The 13,946-nt window shown below is 38.3% G+C and overlaps 2 protein-coding genes across 2 annotated transcripts in view; one reads left to right on the forward strand and one right to left on the reverse strand.

Annotated features, from left to right (window-relative positions):
- Positions 1–1,142: 1,142 nt before the first annotated feature.
- On the forward strand, positions 1,143–8,386 carry LOC127531523 (peroxisomal membrane protein PMP34). The gene is given in 11 exon segments (XM_051941068.1): positions 1,143–1,229; positions 1,340–1,400; positions 3,543–3,572; positions 3,575–3,608; positions 4,579–4,733; positions 5,588–5,698; positions 5,789–5,908; positions 5,911–5,939; positions 6,638–6,733; positions 8,043–8,101; positions 8,172–8,386. Coding segments are annotated over 11 exon segments (951 nt in total). The 5' UTR covers positions 1,143–1,154; the 3' UTR covers positions 8,353–8,386.
- Positions 8,387–9,730: 1,344 nt separating this feature from the next.
- dxo (decapping exoribonuclease) overlaps positions 9,731–13,946 on the reverse strand; it is a 6,201-nt gene continuing 1,985 nt past the window's right edge. The window contains 9 exon segments of the mRNA XM_051941524.1: positions 9,731–9,741; positions 10,324–10,395; positions 10,398–10,437; positions 10,439–10,451; positions 10,531–10,577; positions 10,579–10,626; positions 12,334–12,466; positions 12,543–12,639; positions 12,642–12,761. Of these exon segments, the coding sequence (XP_051797484.1) occupies positions 9,731–9,741; positions 10,324–10,395; positions 10,398–10,437; positions 10,439–10,451; positions 10,531–10,577; positions 10,579–10,626; positions 12,334–12,466; positions 12,543–12,639; positions 12,642–12,761 (581 nt within the window).

Genomic DNA, 13,946 nt, shown 5'->3' on the forward strand with positions numbered 1-13,946 from the left:
CCTCTAAACAGACAGAACGCCGTCCTGTTCAGAAACTTTACGATATAACTCACAGCCGATCTTTTTTTAATTGATGGCAATTCATGAATCAGCTGCTCCTTTTAGCTTAAATTTCATCTACTGTTGGTAGTTTCTTTTTACAAGACATCATATTTCATCATAAAAGCAGTTTTCTCTGTGAAATCTTAATTTATAAAACAGCCGATAATGGAGTAAACAGTACAAAGCACAATTTCCCGGCCTGTTAATATAAAGTAGTGACAGTATAAAGCACAAATGCAGTATTTCAGAGGCTATTTCAAATTTCCATAATATGAGCAATGTATTATAAAGGGTATATTTTATGTATTTATTGGGGTCAAATATGTAGGCTTATATACACATTGTTTTGTTAATACATTTTTAAAAATAAAGTTAGGTGAGAAAATAAAAATAAAATAAAAATAAAATTGCTGAGGCTAATTTTTGTATTTTTATGTTTTGTTTTGTTGTTTTTTTTTAAAAAACCCACTGGATCTGGATGTGAACAAAACAAAAAAGGAGACTTCTACATCCAGTATTTTCAAGACTAATTTACATTAGAACAAATAATCATGTTTTTAAGTCACGAAAGTAAAAGTTAAAAAGATTGAAAATCTACATTATGATTAATGATTATGATTAATACAGTCTGTATTCATTGGTGTCACTTTTGTACATTTACAGGCTGTGTTTTGTCAATAAAGTTTTTTTAGCAGGCGCAATAATGATAATAAAAAATCTCCTTAACGTTCATTTTTGTGGTTCAATATATTGATATTTTAATATTTTTATTGTTCTTTAAATGCTGCTTCACCCTCCAGTCCGGTAGGTGGATGTAACACAAAACGAACACGCAAACAAACAAAAAAACTACAACAACAGAAGAAGAAGCGGAAGCGTCTTAAAGGAGCCGTAGAAGAAGAAGCTGTCAGCGGGGAGGCAACACTTTCTCTTGTTTTTTGTCTCTAGACGCTCTAGGGTCCTCAGCGGAATGCAGTCGCTGTTGTGAAATCTTTTGTTCCTCCTCCAAACCGCCAGAAAAACCGGACCGGCCTCCTGCTCTCTTCCCTCGGGTCGCTCGGCGGTTCCTTCCCGGCGTTTCTTCCGCTGCCTGAGCCGGTGCAGCCGCAGAGATGTCCGACAACGGCGGCTCGGCTGTCGGCCTGCTGTCCTACGAGACGCTGGTTCACGCTGTGGCGGGAGCGATGGTGAGCAGAAATAAGCTTAATGTAACTTTTATGGTTTTTAGTGTTGAAATAGGGGCTCTTTTTAGATGCTTTCACTGTGTTTTTACCCGTCTTTTCTCTTCGTCTTGCAGGGCAGTGTGACAGCCATGACCGTCTTCTTCCCCCTGGACACCGCGAAGAGCCGGCTGCAGGGTGAGCTGGAGGTCTTATCATCCAGGACAGAGGTTACCTGATAGCAGCAAGTGTGGACAGGGTTCATCGTGAAGGTTTACTTCGTTGTAGAGCTCATCCCATAGAGGTGCACTGGTTAAAGAGGACTTTAATCCTCAGGTTCTGTTCTGGTGGAGAAGTTGCTGAAAAACGGACAACTTCTACCCCAGAACCATAAGAGAGCTGAGCTTTAACTGGCCCTAAGTGCCTGCTGGCAGCTCAGTTTAATTTACACACTATCTACAAATGTGCACCTCATACGTCATACACTTACTATTATTTACTGAAACTACACTTGTTTACATGCAGCTGCACGTTGCATGCAATTTTTGCACGACTTTAAGCCGTTACTTCTTCGTATATGTACAGAAAAAGAAGTTACTCTCTTAGTTTCATAGTTCTGAATACACAGATAAGTTTTCTTTCAAAGACAGTTTGATACACTATGTGAAGGTTTACTTCGTTATAGAGGTGCACTGGGTTAAAGAGGACTTTAAATCCTTGGGTTCTGCTATGGGGTAAAAGTTGGTGCAAAGCAGACAACTTCTACCCCAGAACCATAAGAGAACTGAGCTTTAATTGACCCTGAGTGCCTGCTAGCAACTCAAATTAATTTACATACCATCTACAAATTTGCACTTCATGCACTTAATATTATTTACTGAAGCTACACTTGTTTACATGCAGCTGCACCTTGCATGCAATTTTTGCACGACTTTAACCCGTTACTTCTTTGTATTTGTGCAGAAGAATGAGCTACACTCTTGGTTTCATGGCTCTTAATACGGCAGATAAGCTATCTTTAAAAGACTGTTTTCATAGATACACTTGCACAAACATTTTTTTTCTCTAGATGTTTATATTTTATATTTTCCAAGTCAAGGTCAAGGTTTGCTTTATTGTCTCCCGTGGGAGAAATTTGTCTTAGACAGATAAAAACAAGCTGCATGCACACATAAAACACAACACATGCTAATAAAAACACATAAAACACGTGACATATAATAAATAAGTTAAATAATAAAAGAAGAACCTAAAATACACACATCCCTCCCTATGTACACAGCATTTGACTACCTCCTTTTGATAACAAACTACTTCTCTCCAATTAAGCTGTTTATTTTCTAATATCAGAGTCTCAAAAACATCTTGATCAAACACCTTTTCTGTTTGGAAACAGCCTCCCAGAAGAGGATGAAGTCTGATATGGACAGAACGTTTTATACAATCTGGTGAAGTGTGATTAAAATATTGAAATGTGATTGGCTAATGGTTTGGATACACCGTGGTTTAGACTCAGTTCTCCCATCAGTTGGTGCAGACATGTCCATATCTCTTCACATGATTCATCCGATCTCCAGGAGCTGCACCCAGTTAAAAGCACCTCCTAGAACCCTTTTCCTGCTCTCTACCTGTCAGTCTTATTCCTTGTTAGCTGTGATGTGATGCAGCTACTGGTGCTGTCTCATAGGGAGGATTATTATGCTTTCCACCTTAAACAGCCTTGAGTTTAGCAGTTTCAGTGCAATTAGTTGTTACCTAATAAGGCAATAGGAATATATGTGAAGCAAAGCCAAATCTCTTTATCTTTTTGGTGTGTTTATGTGTGAAATCTGTCCAGCTTGTCCTGTCCCTGGTTGTGTCTCTCATGTATTCAGTCCTTCAGAGCCTGGGACTGATGCTCTCCTCTGTTCAGGTCAACATAACTCCTACATTAATTACACAATAAATGGTATTGATGTCAACATTGTAACACTCATACGTGGTATCAGTGCTCAACTAGCAATGCCTTGATAAAATATAAATCCTAACAACAGCAGGACTCTGTACCTTCTGCCTGAATTTAGTGGGTCATACTCTGGAAACGGGGCGTGTGAAGAGTCAGAAAGAATACTGTTTATCATTTATCTCCTTACTTTTAAAATGTTACATGGAGAGAGTTGCTGCTTAATTGTGCAGTGACTATAAATAAATTTATTGCATTGTAAACTGTGTCTTCAAACTCCCCATTTGTAGTTTTTATGATCTTCTGTTTATAAATTGTCAGCAGAAGCTGAGATAAGTGAGAGCTCCTTGTGTCCAGTAAACTGACCTTCATGTGTTTTTTGTTTTGTTTTTTTTTAGTGGATGAGAAACGGAAATCTAACTCGACCCCATCATCCTGGCTGAGATAGCAAAAGAAGAAGGCCTGTAAGTACAGTTTTTTTTTTTTTTTATTTCACAGATTTATGGCTTGTTTTGTTCTCACACAATATTTTCCATTTGAACAGAAATGTTCCAGATTAATAGATTAATTAAGATTTTAATTATAATCTAAACCAGGGTGTCAAACTCATTCTAGTTCAGGGCCACAACTCCAGTTTGATCTCCAATCCGGACCAGTAAATCACAGAATATAACCTTAAATAACCACAACTCCAATTTTCCCTTTGTTTGGTGCAAAAAAGTACATTTTGAAATGTTCACGTTTAAGGAATTATTTTTACAAAACATCATGAACAACCTGAAATTTTCTTCAGAAAAATAATTCAATTTCACAACATTCGCCTCAGTTTATCATTTCACATTAAAACTTCAGATCACAGATGTCTACAAAGACACAAAATTTAGTCACAGTATCTGGAACTGAATGATATATTTTTCTTTAAAAAAGACAAAAAAACAAGAAGAAATTACAAAAATGAGACAAATGTAGAAATAAAACAAAATACAACAAAATTAGCACAAGTACAAAGCAAAAAAAAGTGGCACAAACAATGACAAAAAAAGAACAAACGACAAAAAATAGACAAAAAAAACCACAAGCGAGAAAAAAGGAACACAAAATGAACAAAAAAAGACCAAAAAACAAAACGGACAGAATATTACAAAAATGAGACACAAAATGACAAAAGAACAGTGAACAATCTAGTATTTTACCTTCTGATCAAACAAGTTGTCTTAGTGTCGAAATTATTTAAATTTATAGTTTTACAAATTTACAAAGTGGGCTGGATTGGACCCTCTGGTGGGCCGGGTTTGGCCTGCAGACCGCATGTTTGACTCCCTTGGTCTAAACTATCATTGGCTCTCTAGGGTTTGGGGTTAACTCTGACGATGCGGCCACATAAATGAAAATTCACCCGTCAATGACTCTCCGCCACCTCTCCTCTCCCCCCAGTCTGTCTCTGTACAGAGGCTGGTTCCCAGTCATCTCCAGCCTCTGCTGCTCCAACTTCGTCTACTTCTACACCTTCAACACGCTGAAGAGGCTGGCGCCATCCAGACCAGGCATGTCCAGACCCAGCAGAGACCTGCTCATCGGAATCGTATCAGGTACAAAGAAAAACTGATCATTTCAATCACCTGTTGACTGAAGGGGATTTTGTTGTCAACAAAAAGATGATTACTATCGGTGCTACACGTTATATTTATCTCTGAGAGCTAAAAAAACACACGAATGCCTGAACACAGATGTAAAGTAGATTTTGAAAACACTTTTAGAGCTGCTTTGTTTACATGGTTTTGTTTTTTTAAGTGATCAGTGTATTGCTTGGTCAATAAAACTGAAGATGAGTGAAAAGTGTTTATCTTGGGGTCCAACTTTGACAGGTCTTGCAGAAAATGGCTGCAGTTTTTGATTGAAAAATGTCAGTTAACAGCACAAAATAGTTTACATCCATGTTTACTTACCGACAGTCTTTGTTTGTACATTAGACTTAGATGACTTTATTAATCCATGGAGGGTAAATTAAGTTGCTACAGCAGCATGGATGTTCAATAAAGGGGTGAACAATAAGACAACACAGAATATTAGGGTATGGAGTGAAGGTAAAATAAAGTGAAATGAGAGAAAAATATATAATACAGAAAAAATTAACAGAATATGCAAGAATGACCATGTTTTTATTCTTTAAAGAGTATACAGAAATGTGCAAATGACAAGAAGGTGCAGATAAGTTTACAATATTAAATTAGCACCATGTAAATTAGTGCAGTTATGTGAAAACTCCTGATTACATTGTATCTGCTCTCGGATGTACATCGCTTTGAGTTTACATATCCTTAAAAAAATTGAGTTTTTGTGGATATGTGGTTAATTGAACTCATTACCAGAATTTTAGAATTATAGCCCTCCCTACTTTTAGGAATTAATTCAGGAAAGCTAAAACTGTGTTTTGTTCCTGCAGGAGTCGTGAACGTTCTCACCACATCTCCATGTGGGTGGTCAACACACCGCCTGAAGCTGCAGGGGGTGAAGTTCAGAAACGAGGACCTCCATCAGACCCAGTACAGAGGCAATATTTGGTGAGTGGTGCGTCTACCTGTAGTACGGTTGATATTTTACTCTTTCCTGTAGCCGTGCAGCTCTCTAACGCTGCTGTTTCCCCTCGCAGACGCTTTCACTCAGATCATCGCCAAGGAAGGAGTGGGAACTCTGTGGAACGGCACTCTGCCTTCCCTCATCCTCGTCCTCAACCCGGCGGTTCAGTTCATGTTTTATGAGGCCATGAGAGGAAGGCAGGCAGAGGAGGGAGGAAGGTGAGAGGACACGAAAAGAACAGTTTAGTACCTGCAGGAAGTTTAACCCTCATGTCGTCCTGCGGGTCAAAAATGACCCGTTTTAAAGTTTGAAAATGTGGAGAAAAAAAATGTCACAGTGAAACTTCTGATGTCCACATTTTCATCATTTTTTGGAAATTTTTTACAAATTTTTTGGTGGAAAAAAAGAAATGTTAGAAATGTTTAAGAACATTCACAAAAAAAAAAATCAACCAATATCCAGCGAAATTCACTGGATTTTGGTTGATTTTTATGTGAATGTTCTTAAGAAAAAGTTTTACTGATATATATGTAATCACTTCAGATATTTTTAGGATTTTTTTGGAAGATTTTAACTAATTTTTTGAAATATTAACAAGAATTGTCTTGCCAAATTTGGGGATTTTTTTAAAAAAAAAAATAAATAAATAAATAAATAAAACGTTCAAGAGAAATTTTTAAGGAATTTGGAATTTCTCTCTTGAAGTTTTGCAAATTTTCAGAAATTTGGGGATTTTTTTTGCTGATTTTTTTCAGACAAGGAAACAATATTTTTTGGTGCCCATAAATGAAGACAACAGGAGGGTTAACAGGAAGGATCCATCGAAAGTAAAATCAGTGATAGCTTGTGATCGCTCACCTGATCAGTTGCTGTCATTTGTTCAGGTTAAAAGTCATGTTTTAATCTCCTACCTCAGATATCCTCAGCAGAGATCTTCCTCATCGGAGCCATAGCCAAAGCCATCGCTACCACCGCAACGTATCCTCTTCAGACAGTTCAGGCCATCCTCAGGGTAAACACTAACATTTAATCCTCTTCTTCTCCTCACCAAGACACCTCTAGTATTAGCTTCTATTAAAAGAGGTAGTCTGGTGAAGTTCAGTATATTTATATAGGACCAAAAATAATGAAATAGCATCGACTTTTAGAAAAACCCAATCTATGAAATTGAAATTATGTTCCTGGAAAAAAACTATTCCTGATGAAGAAAAGAGCAGCTATGAATATATTTTATGTCAGCTTTATGTTGATTCACAGGTTTTGGCTTTTCTGTGCACAAACTTAGAAAGCTGATCTGCACAGCTTGTCCAAAAAAAGTCAACACCTGGATTTAACTAATCAAATAGGTAAGAGCCTTCCATTGGATAATTACTGCAGTGATGATATGTTTCAGCTGCAACAACTTCTTTAACCTTAACTGATGCAGTCAGGAGCTTCTCATTACTTAAATGTTGGAAGACATCCTGTGGTCATGGAAAGGATGTTAATCTGTCTCAGAAGGGTCAAATTAAAGGATTGGGACTAAACAGCTGTAGCTCTAAGAAAACCACTGATAGTGAGAATAATCAGAAAAAAAGGCTTCAGTTTGCTATGGAGCATAAAGATTGGACTCTGGAGCAATGGAAGAAGGTCATGTGGTCTGATGAGTCCAGATTTACCCTGTTCCAGAGTGATGGGGGCATCAGGGTAAGAAGAGAGGCAGATGAAGTGATGCCCTCATCATGGCTAGTTCCTACCAGCCTGTGGGGTTAGAGTTATGATCTGGGGTTGGTCAGGTTCAGCAACGTTATGTTCCCAAGAATGAGGTCAGCTGATTACCTGAAGATACTGAATGACCAGTCTTTCCATCAGTGGAGTTTTTCTTCCCTGATGTTCATGGACATGTTCCAAGATGACGATGCCAGGATTCATGAGGCTCACACTGAAATGAGTGGATCAGGGAGCATGAGATGGATTGTCCTCCACAGAGTCCGACCTCAGCCCCACTGAGTCTTTGAGATGTTCTGGAGAAGACTTTGTCCGACTCTCCCATCATCAATATAAGATCTTGGTAGAAAATGAATGCAACTCTGGACAGAAATATATCCTGTAAATTGTAGAACCTTACTGAAATGATGCCACAGTGAATGTGTGTCGTTCTCAGAGCTAAAGGTGGTCCAATGAAATAGTGTGTGACTTTTGTTTTGGACAGGCAGTGTCTTTAAAAGTGATCGTCTGGTTAGAAGAAGCAGAACATCGCTCTTTAATTTAATTCAGACTGAGTGTAGATGACATTGAATCTCAAGGATAAAACCTCCTGTTTTTTTTGTTTTTTTTATCAGTTCGGTCAGTACAAAGGTGACGGCAAGGGAGGCGTCATTGGAAGTCTCTCCAGCGTTCTGTTTTTTGCTGATGGACAGAATCAAGTGAGTGCAGCTGCTAACATGTCTGCATGTACGCTGACATCCGAGCATTTTAATATTTGATTCATCCGTTTGTTACAGGAGACACGGAGTTCTTGGTCTGTACAAAGGCCTGGAGGCCAAGCTGCTGCAGACGGTCCTAACGGCTGCCCTCATGTTCGTCGTGTACGAGAAGATCACTGCTGCTACTTTCAAGGTCATGGGCCTCAGCAGGAAGCTGAAGCGCTGAAAACTCCTACTTGAAACAGCATCAGTGCACGTATCATGAGGAAAAAGCTAGGATTTGTTTAACCGCGTCTGTGTTGTAGTAGGAGTTGAGATTGGTGCCTTTAGGGCAAGATTCACCAGAGGTGGGTTCAACTCTCCAAATACCCCCTCGTTCTTAACATTTAACTGCTCTGTGTGTGTGTGTGTGTGTGTGTGTGTGTGTGTGTGTTGTGTGTGTGTGTGTGTGTGTGTGTTGTGTGTGTGTGTGTGTGTGTGTGTGTGTGCGGTGCGTGCAGGTAGGTTTCCTCCACTGGGAATGTCCTGCTTTATAAGTTTATTTTTCTTATCAGAAGTTTCTCAGATGCAGCGGTGAAGTGGCACCAATCCTGAAATGCTCATCTGAGAGGCAAAACGAATGTTCTTTTTCAGTTCCACTTGCTGGAAAAACCTGCCTGCAGCTGATGTCTCAGTGTTAAATTTAGAAAACAGGTTTTAAAACTATTTGGGTAAAAGGATCAAAGTGTTAAAGCAAAAGTTTGACATTTTGATAAATACGCTCATTCGCTCTCTTAACCCTTTGATGCACAACATGGGTCAAAAGATAACCATTTTCCATTGAATATGGTCACTTCTGACCCATGTTATGCATCAAAGGTAAAAGATTTCTAGTTGTCATGTTCACGAACTAGCCAGGTTAGCATAAAGAAGACTAGAAACGGGAGCTCAACCGTCTCGACTGAACTAAATCTGCCATCCAGAGCTCAGTAAATAACATGCAGCTTCTTTAGTTTAGCTAGCTCAGGATTAAACATGTTGTTATTAAGCTTTAAAGATGCTGCTGGCAGATTTAGCTGCGTTTGGCTTAGCTTTAGCCTCTGTGCTATGCTAATTTAGCAGTGGTTTTGTATTTAACTGCTACAGGTGAGATTGTTTTGATCTCTTGTCAGTATTTTAAAGTAAAATTGAAAGTGCAGAGTTTTTTCTGCATCGAGGACAGATTTCTTTGAAACACACTCACTGAAGCGTGTAGTTACTGAAAAACCCCGAAGTGTCGTCTTTCACAAAATGTCAACTTTTACTTTATTAACAGGATTATGCAGTTTTTGAGACCAACATTTGAGCGTCGCCTTAATCTCAGACACAAGACCATCCTTCACATGCACTTTTTGTTTACTTTAAATTTCTGAAATTACTGTTTTTATGTTCTTAAGGTGTCATAATTACACAGAAACTAGCAGTGAAGAAAGAGCAGGGGAATGACAAAGTCTCCTTTTCAGAAAGATTTAAACAGTTGTATTATTTCTAAAATGAATAGAATCCCTTTGAGAATTAACTTGCATTAAGAGTTTTGTTGACTTACTGCTGTAGGTACTAAGTGCCTCTAAATTTGTACCATGAAATTATGTGATGACTGTTGATTTACACAGAGTTCTGCCAGTATACGCACACATTCTGTCACATAGGAGTCTTCCATTATTTATATCACCGTGAATTGTCTCTGTTTCGTTAAATGGACGTTGACGCCGCTTGACCTCGCTGACGTTGGATTTGCTCCTTTGCTGCTGTTGAAACTCAGCTCACCTATAATTGTGTCTCTGTAGCACCGATCAAGGTGGAAATGACAGATTTCAGATGGTAAATATGTCACTGTAAGTTAAACAGCAGCAAAAGTAGCGACGCGTGACAAAACAAGTCAAACTGTGGTATTAATCACTTATTCACTCCACACGTTTACATTAAAATACTGTCATCTCACTTTTTTTAACGTTTTCTAATTTTGTTTAAATTGCAGTAACACTGTTTGGGATTTAAATTATTGTTATACTAGGAACAATAAAGTCTGAGGAACAACATTGCAGTGATCGTTTAATTTAAAGTCTGATAAAACTTGCTTCAGTGCAGCCGATCCAAAAGTCTCCTCGGCGACTGGTTGTCGACGCGGTAAATGTCAGTGTTTGGGTAAAATGATGAAGCTGTTTGTTGAAATCAGGACTGGTGTTGTGAGTCTGGTCTCTGGTCATCTCGTCAACGTACCAGCGAGGCAGGAATGAAAACTGGGAATCCTGTGGACGGAGAAGGTCACGTCTCTGCGTGGCTCCCAGGAGAAACAGGTAGACCACGCTGGCATCAAGGAAACATCAACGCGGCTCAGAATACATTCACTGCACAGAGTTAACGCTTGCTTTTTATTGCAGATCACCTGGGGCTGTCTTCAGTCACCGTGCGCTTCACAAAAGTCAGGAAATCGGCAGCAGAAGTTCATGCAAACGGTCGGCTTCCAGCAGTTGTATTCATTCTGGTAGAAGGAGACAAGGTTTTTTTTAAATTTCTACATTTAGAAGTAAATAATATACGGACTAAAGCCCCACTTGTTGCAACATTGCTTAGAAAGGACAGTTTAACATCACATCTGAATTCTATAACATGTTTAGATCCTATAAGCTACATGCCTGAAGGGAAGATCTGGAAACATGAACGTACGTAACTCCTGCAAAGCTAAACCAGTTCACTAAAAACACACCAGATAATTGCAGTAAATGAGGTTAAAGGAACACAGTGCAGAGAGATGAAAACATCTAGGAAGAGGCAACAGGTGAGAAGCTTATTTATAAAAGAATGTCATTGGATCCTAAACTGTCTGAATCCTGATCTATCAGAAAAATGATAATATCAATGAACCTCAGCTTTTAAATGATAACAAGGTGATCTGGTCTTCCACTTAAAAAAATAAAGTAGGAGGTTTGGGGAGCCTCATATAGATTTGAAACGAGCCATGTAGTTCGTGTAAAGTGTTTGTTGGAGGGAAAGAGTTTTCAGCATGAATATGTTGGGGGGGGGGGGGTATTTGCCCCCTACAGAAGTCTTCTATTTTTGCATATTTGTCACTTAAATGTTTCAGATCATCAAACTAATTTTAATGTGAGACAAAGATAACGCAGAAAACACAAAATGCAGCTTTTAATTGAATATTTCAGTTACTGAAGGTAAAATGCTGCCCAGCCCATGTTGATCTATGAGAAAAAGTAATTGCCCCCTTTAGCTACCAATCTACCAAATGACCACATTCACCATCCACACTCACATATGATTCCTGCCAGGCTTGTTGAACCCAAACATCACTAATAGCTAAAGGTTCTCAAAAGCAGCACATGATGCCATGTTCTAAAGAGACTAAAGAACAAATGAGAACAAAGTGCGTGATATTCATCAGTCTGGAGGGTTCCAAAGCCGTTGCTGAGGCTCTGAGACTGCAGGAACCTCAGTGAGAGACATTATCACAAAAGGAGGAACATGGAACAGTGGTGAACCTTAGCACCCCAGGGAAAACCTTTTGTTTTTCCCTGGGGGTGCTATCGGTTTTCAATATATCTTCAATAAATCATGATTTAAAAACAGCATTTTGTTTTTTGTGGTTTTCTCTGTCTAATATCTAATAAATGTACACCGATCAGCCACAACTGTATGACCATGACAGGTGAAGAGAATCGATCATCTGGTTCTAATGCAACGTTCTGCTGGGAAACCTTGAGTCCTGACATTCCTGTGGATGTTGGACATGTATCACCACCTAAACCTGCAGGTCAAGCAACCCCACCCCTTCATGTCAGCAGCAGTCCTTGATGCAGTTTCCATCCTCAGCAGGTCAACTGACCCAACATGCCACACAAACTGCTCAGGAGTGGCCAGGAACATGACAGAGTTCAGGTGTTCACTCGGGTTCCACACTCCCCAGATCCAGATCTTATGGGCATCTGTGACAGGACATCCCAGAGGTTCTGAGTCCATGCCCACTGGTCAGAGGAGTTTTAGCAGCATAAAGAGGACCAACACAATATTAGTCAGGTGGTCCTAATGTTATGCCTGATCAGTGTAAATATTAGTTTGATGATCTGGAACACTGAAGTGTGAGAAAAATGCAAAAACAGATGATTTGTGACTTTTGCACAGCGCTGTATTTCCCAGTTTTCAGCACTAGATGCTGTTTGGTTTTTTATCACAGTACCTTGATGAGCTGTGAGATCTTAGAGATGTGGAAACGTCTCCACGGAACGACGACTCCTTCATGATCCGGAAACCCGCCACAACACGAGGGACTCCGGGAGGAAGGCTGAGCCCACCACTTCAGCAGCTTGAACCTGAGGAGGAGGAGGATAAAACCTTCAGCATGCTGCAGAAAGCAGAATGATTATTTACAGTTTCCAGGATGCGGACCTGTGGAAGTTGCTGCGCTGTTTGGGCGTGCAGATCTCTGCGGAGGTCTTCAGCTCCACGTAGCAGGCAGGAGGAGCCGGAGCGCCGGAATCTTTACCCGACAGTCCACCTCGCCGGAGAACAGAAGTCTGTGATCGGCGAGTCGAGTCTGAACCACGGTGCAGAAGGCCTCGTTGGTGTTCACCACCCCGCCGGGGTCGGGAGTGCCGTGGACGTTATCTACAGGACGGACAAAGGTGAAGCTTTATCAGTCTTATATGACCTGAGTTTGTGTCACAGCAACACAGTGGAACAGAACTCATGTCTCTGTCGTTTTATTACGACGATTTAAAAGATTATCTCACTCTGCCTGCGGATTAAACCACTTTACATTCTAAATGTCATTCATTAATCTGTAAACTCTTACGTCATTGCACATTCTGTCACTCTTAGATATTCTGTTGATTTTTTTCTATATTTTCTAATATTCATCTTATTTCACTTCATTTTAATTTACTTTTATCTTATTTTATTTTGTTTATTTTATCTTATTTTTATTTTTATCTTATTTTATTGTATTGTATTTTATCTTATTTTATTTTTATTTTAGTTAGATTTTTTTCCACATTATATTTTCTATATTTTTTATCTTATTTCACTTCATTTTAATTTAATTTAACCTATTTTAATTTAATCTTATTTTATTTTTATTTTATCTATTTAGTTTTATCTTATTTTAGTTTAGTTTATCTTATTTTATTTAACTTTAATTTTATTGATCTTATTTTTTATTTCATTTTATCTTAGTTTATTTTAATTAGTTTTATCTTAGTTAGTTTGATCTTATTTTTATTATTATTTTAGTTTATCTTATTTTATTGTTTTATCTTATTTTATTTGATTTTTTTCTATATTATATTTTCTGTATTTTTAATCTATTTTATTGTATTTTAATTTAATTTTATCTTATTTTTCTTTTATTTAGTTTTATCTTATTGTATTTTTGTTTTAGTTTAACTTATTTTGTTTTGTCTATTTTTTGTTGGATTTTACCTTATTTTTTATTTACTTTATCTTAGTTTTTTTATTTATTTTATTTTACCTTTACTTTATACCCTAATATTCTGTGTTGTCTTATTGTTTACCCCTTTATTTAATATCCATGGTGCTGCAACAACTTAATTTCCTTCTGGGATTAGTAAAATCACCTTATCTAAGTTTAATTGGGGTGGAAACTATTTTTTGCCACCGATACATCAACAGATGACCCAATTTGGAATGATACAAATAGTTATTGTAAAGTTGAAGATATGAAGAAAGTAGTGAAAGTTTTGTCGTCGTAAGCAAAGATTTAAGAAAACATTCGACTATTTTTGCAAGTTTTTTGCCTTCTACCCTAATCCCCTTTAGATTCACAGAGGAGGC

This window comes from Acanthochromis polyacanthus, chromosome 21 (assembly GCF_021347895.1).
Source record: "Acanthochromis polyacanthus isolate Apoly-LR-REF ecotype Palm Island chromosome 21, KAUST_Apoly_ChrSc, whole genome shotgun sequence".
In the NCBI taxonomy this organism is placed as follows: domain Eukaryota; kingdom Metazoa; phylum Chordata; class Actinopteri; family Pomacentridae; genus Acanthochromis; species Acanthochromis polyacanthus.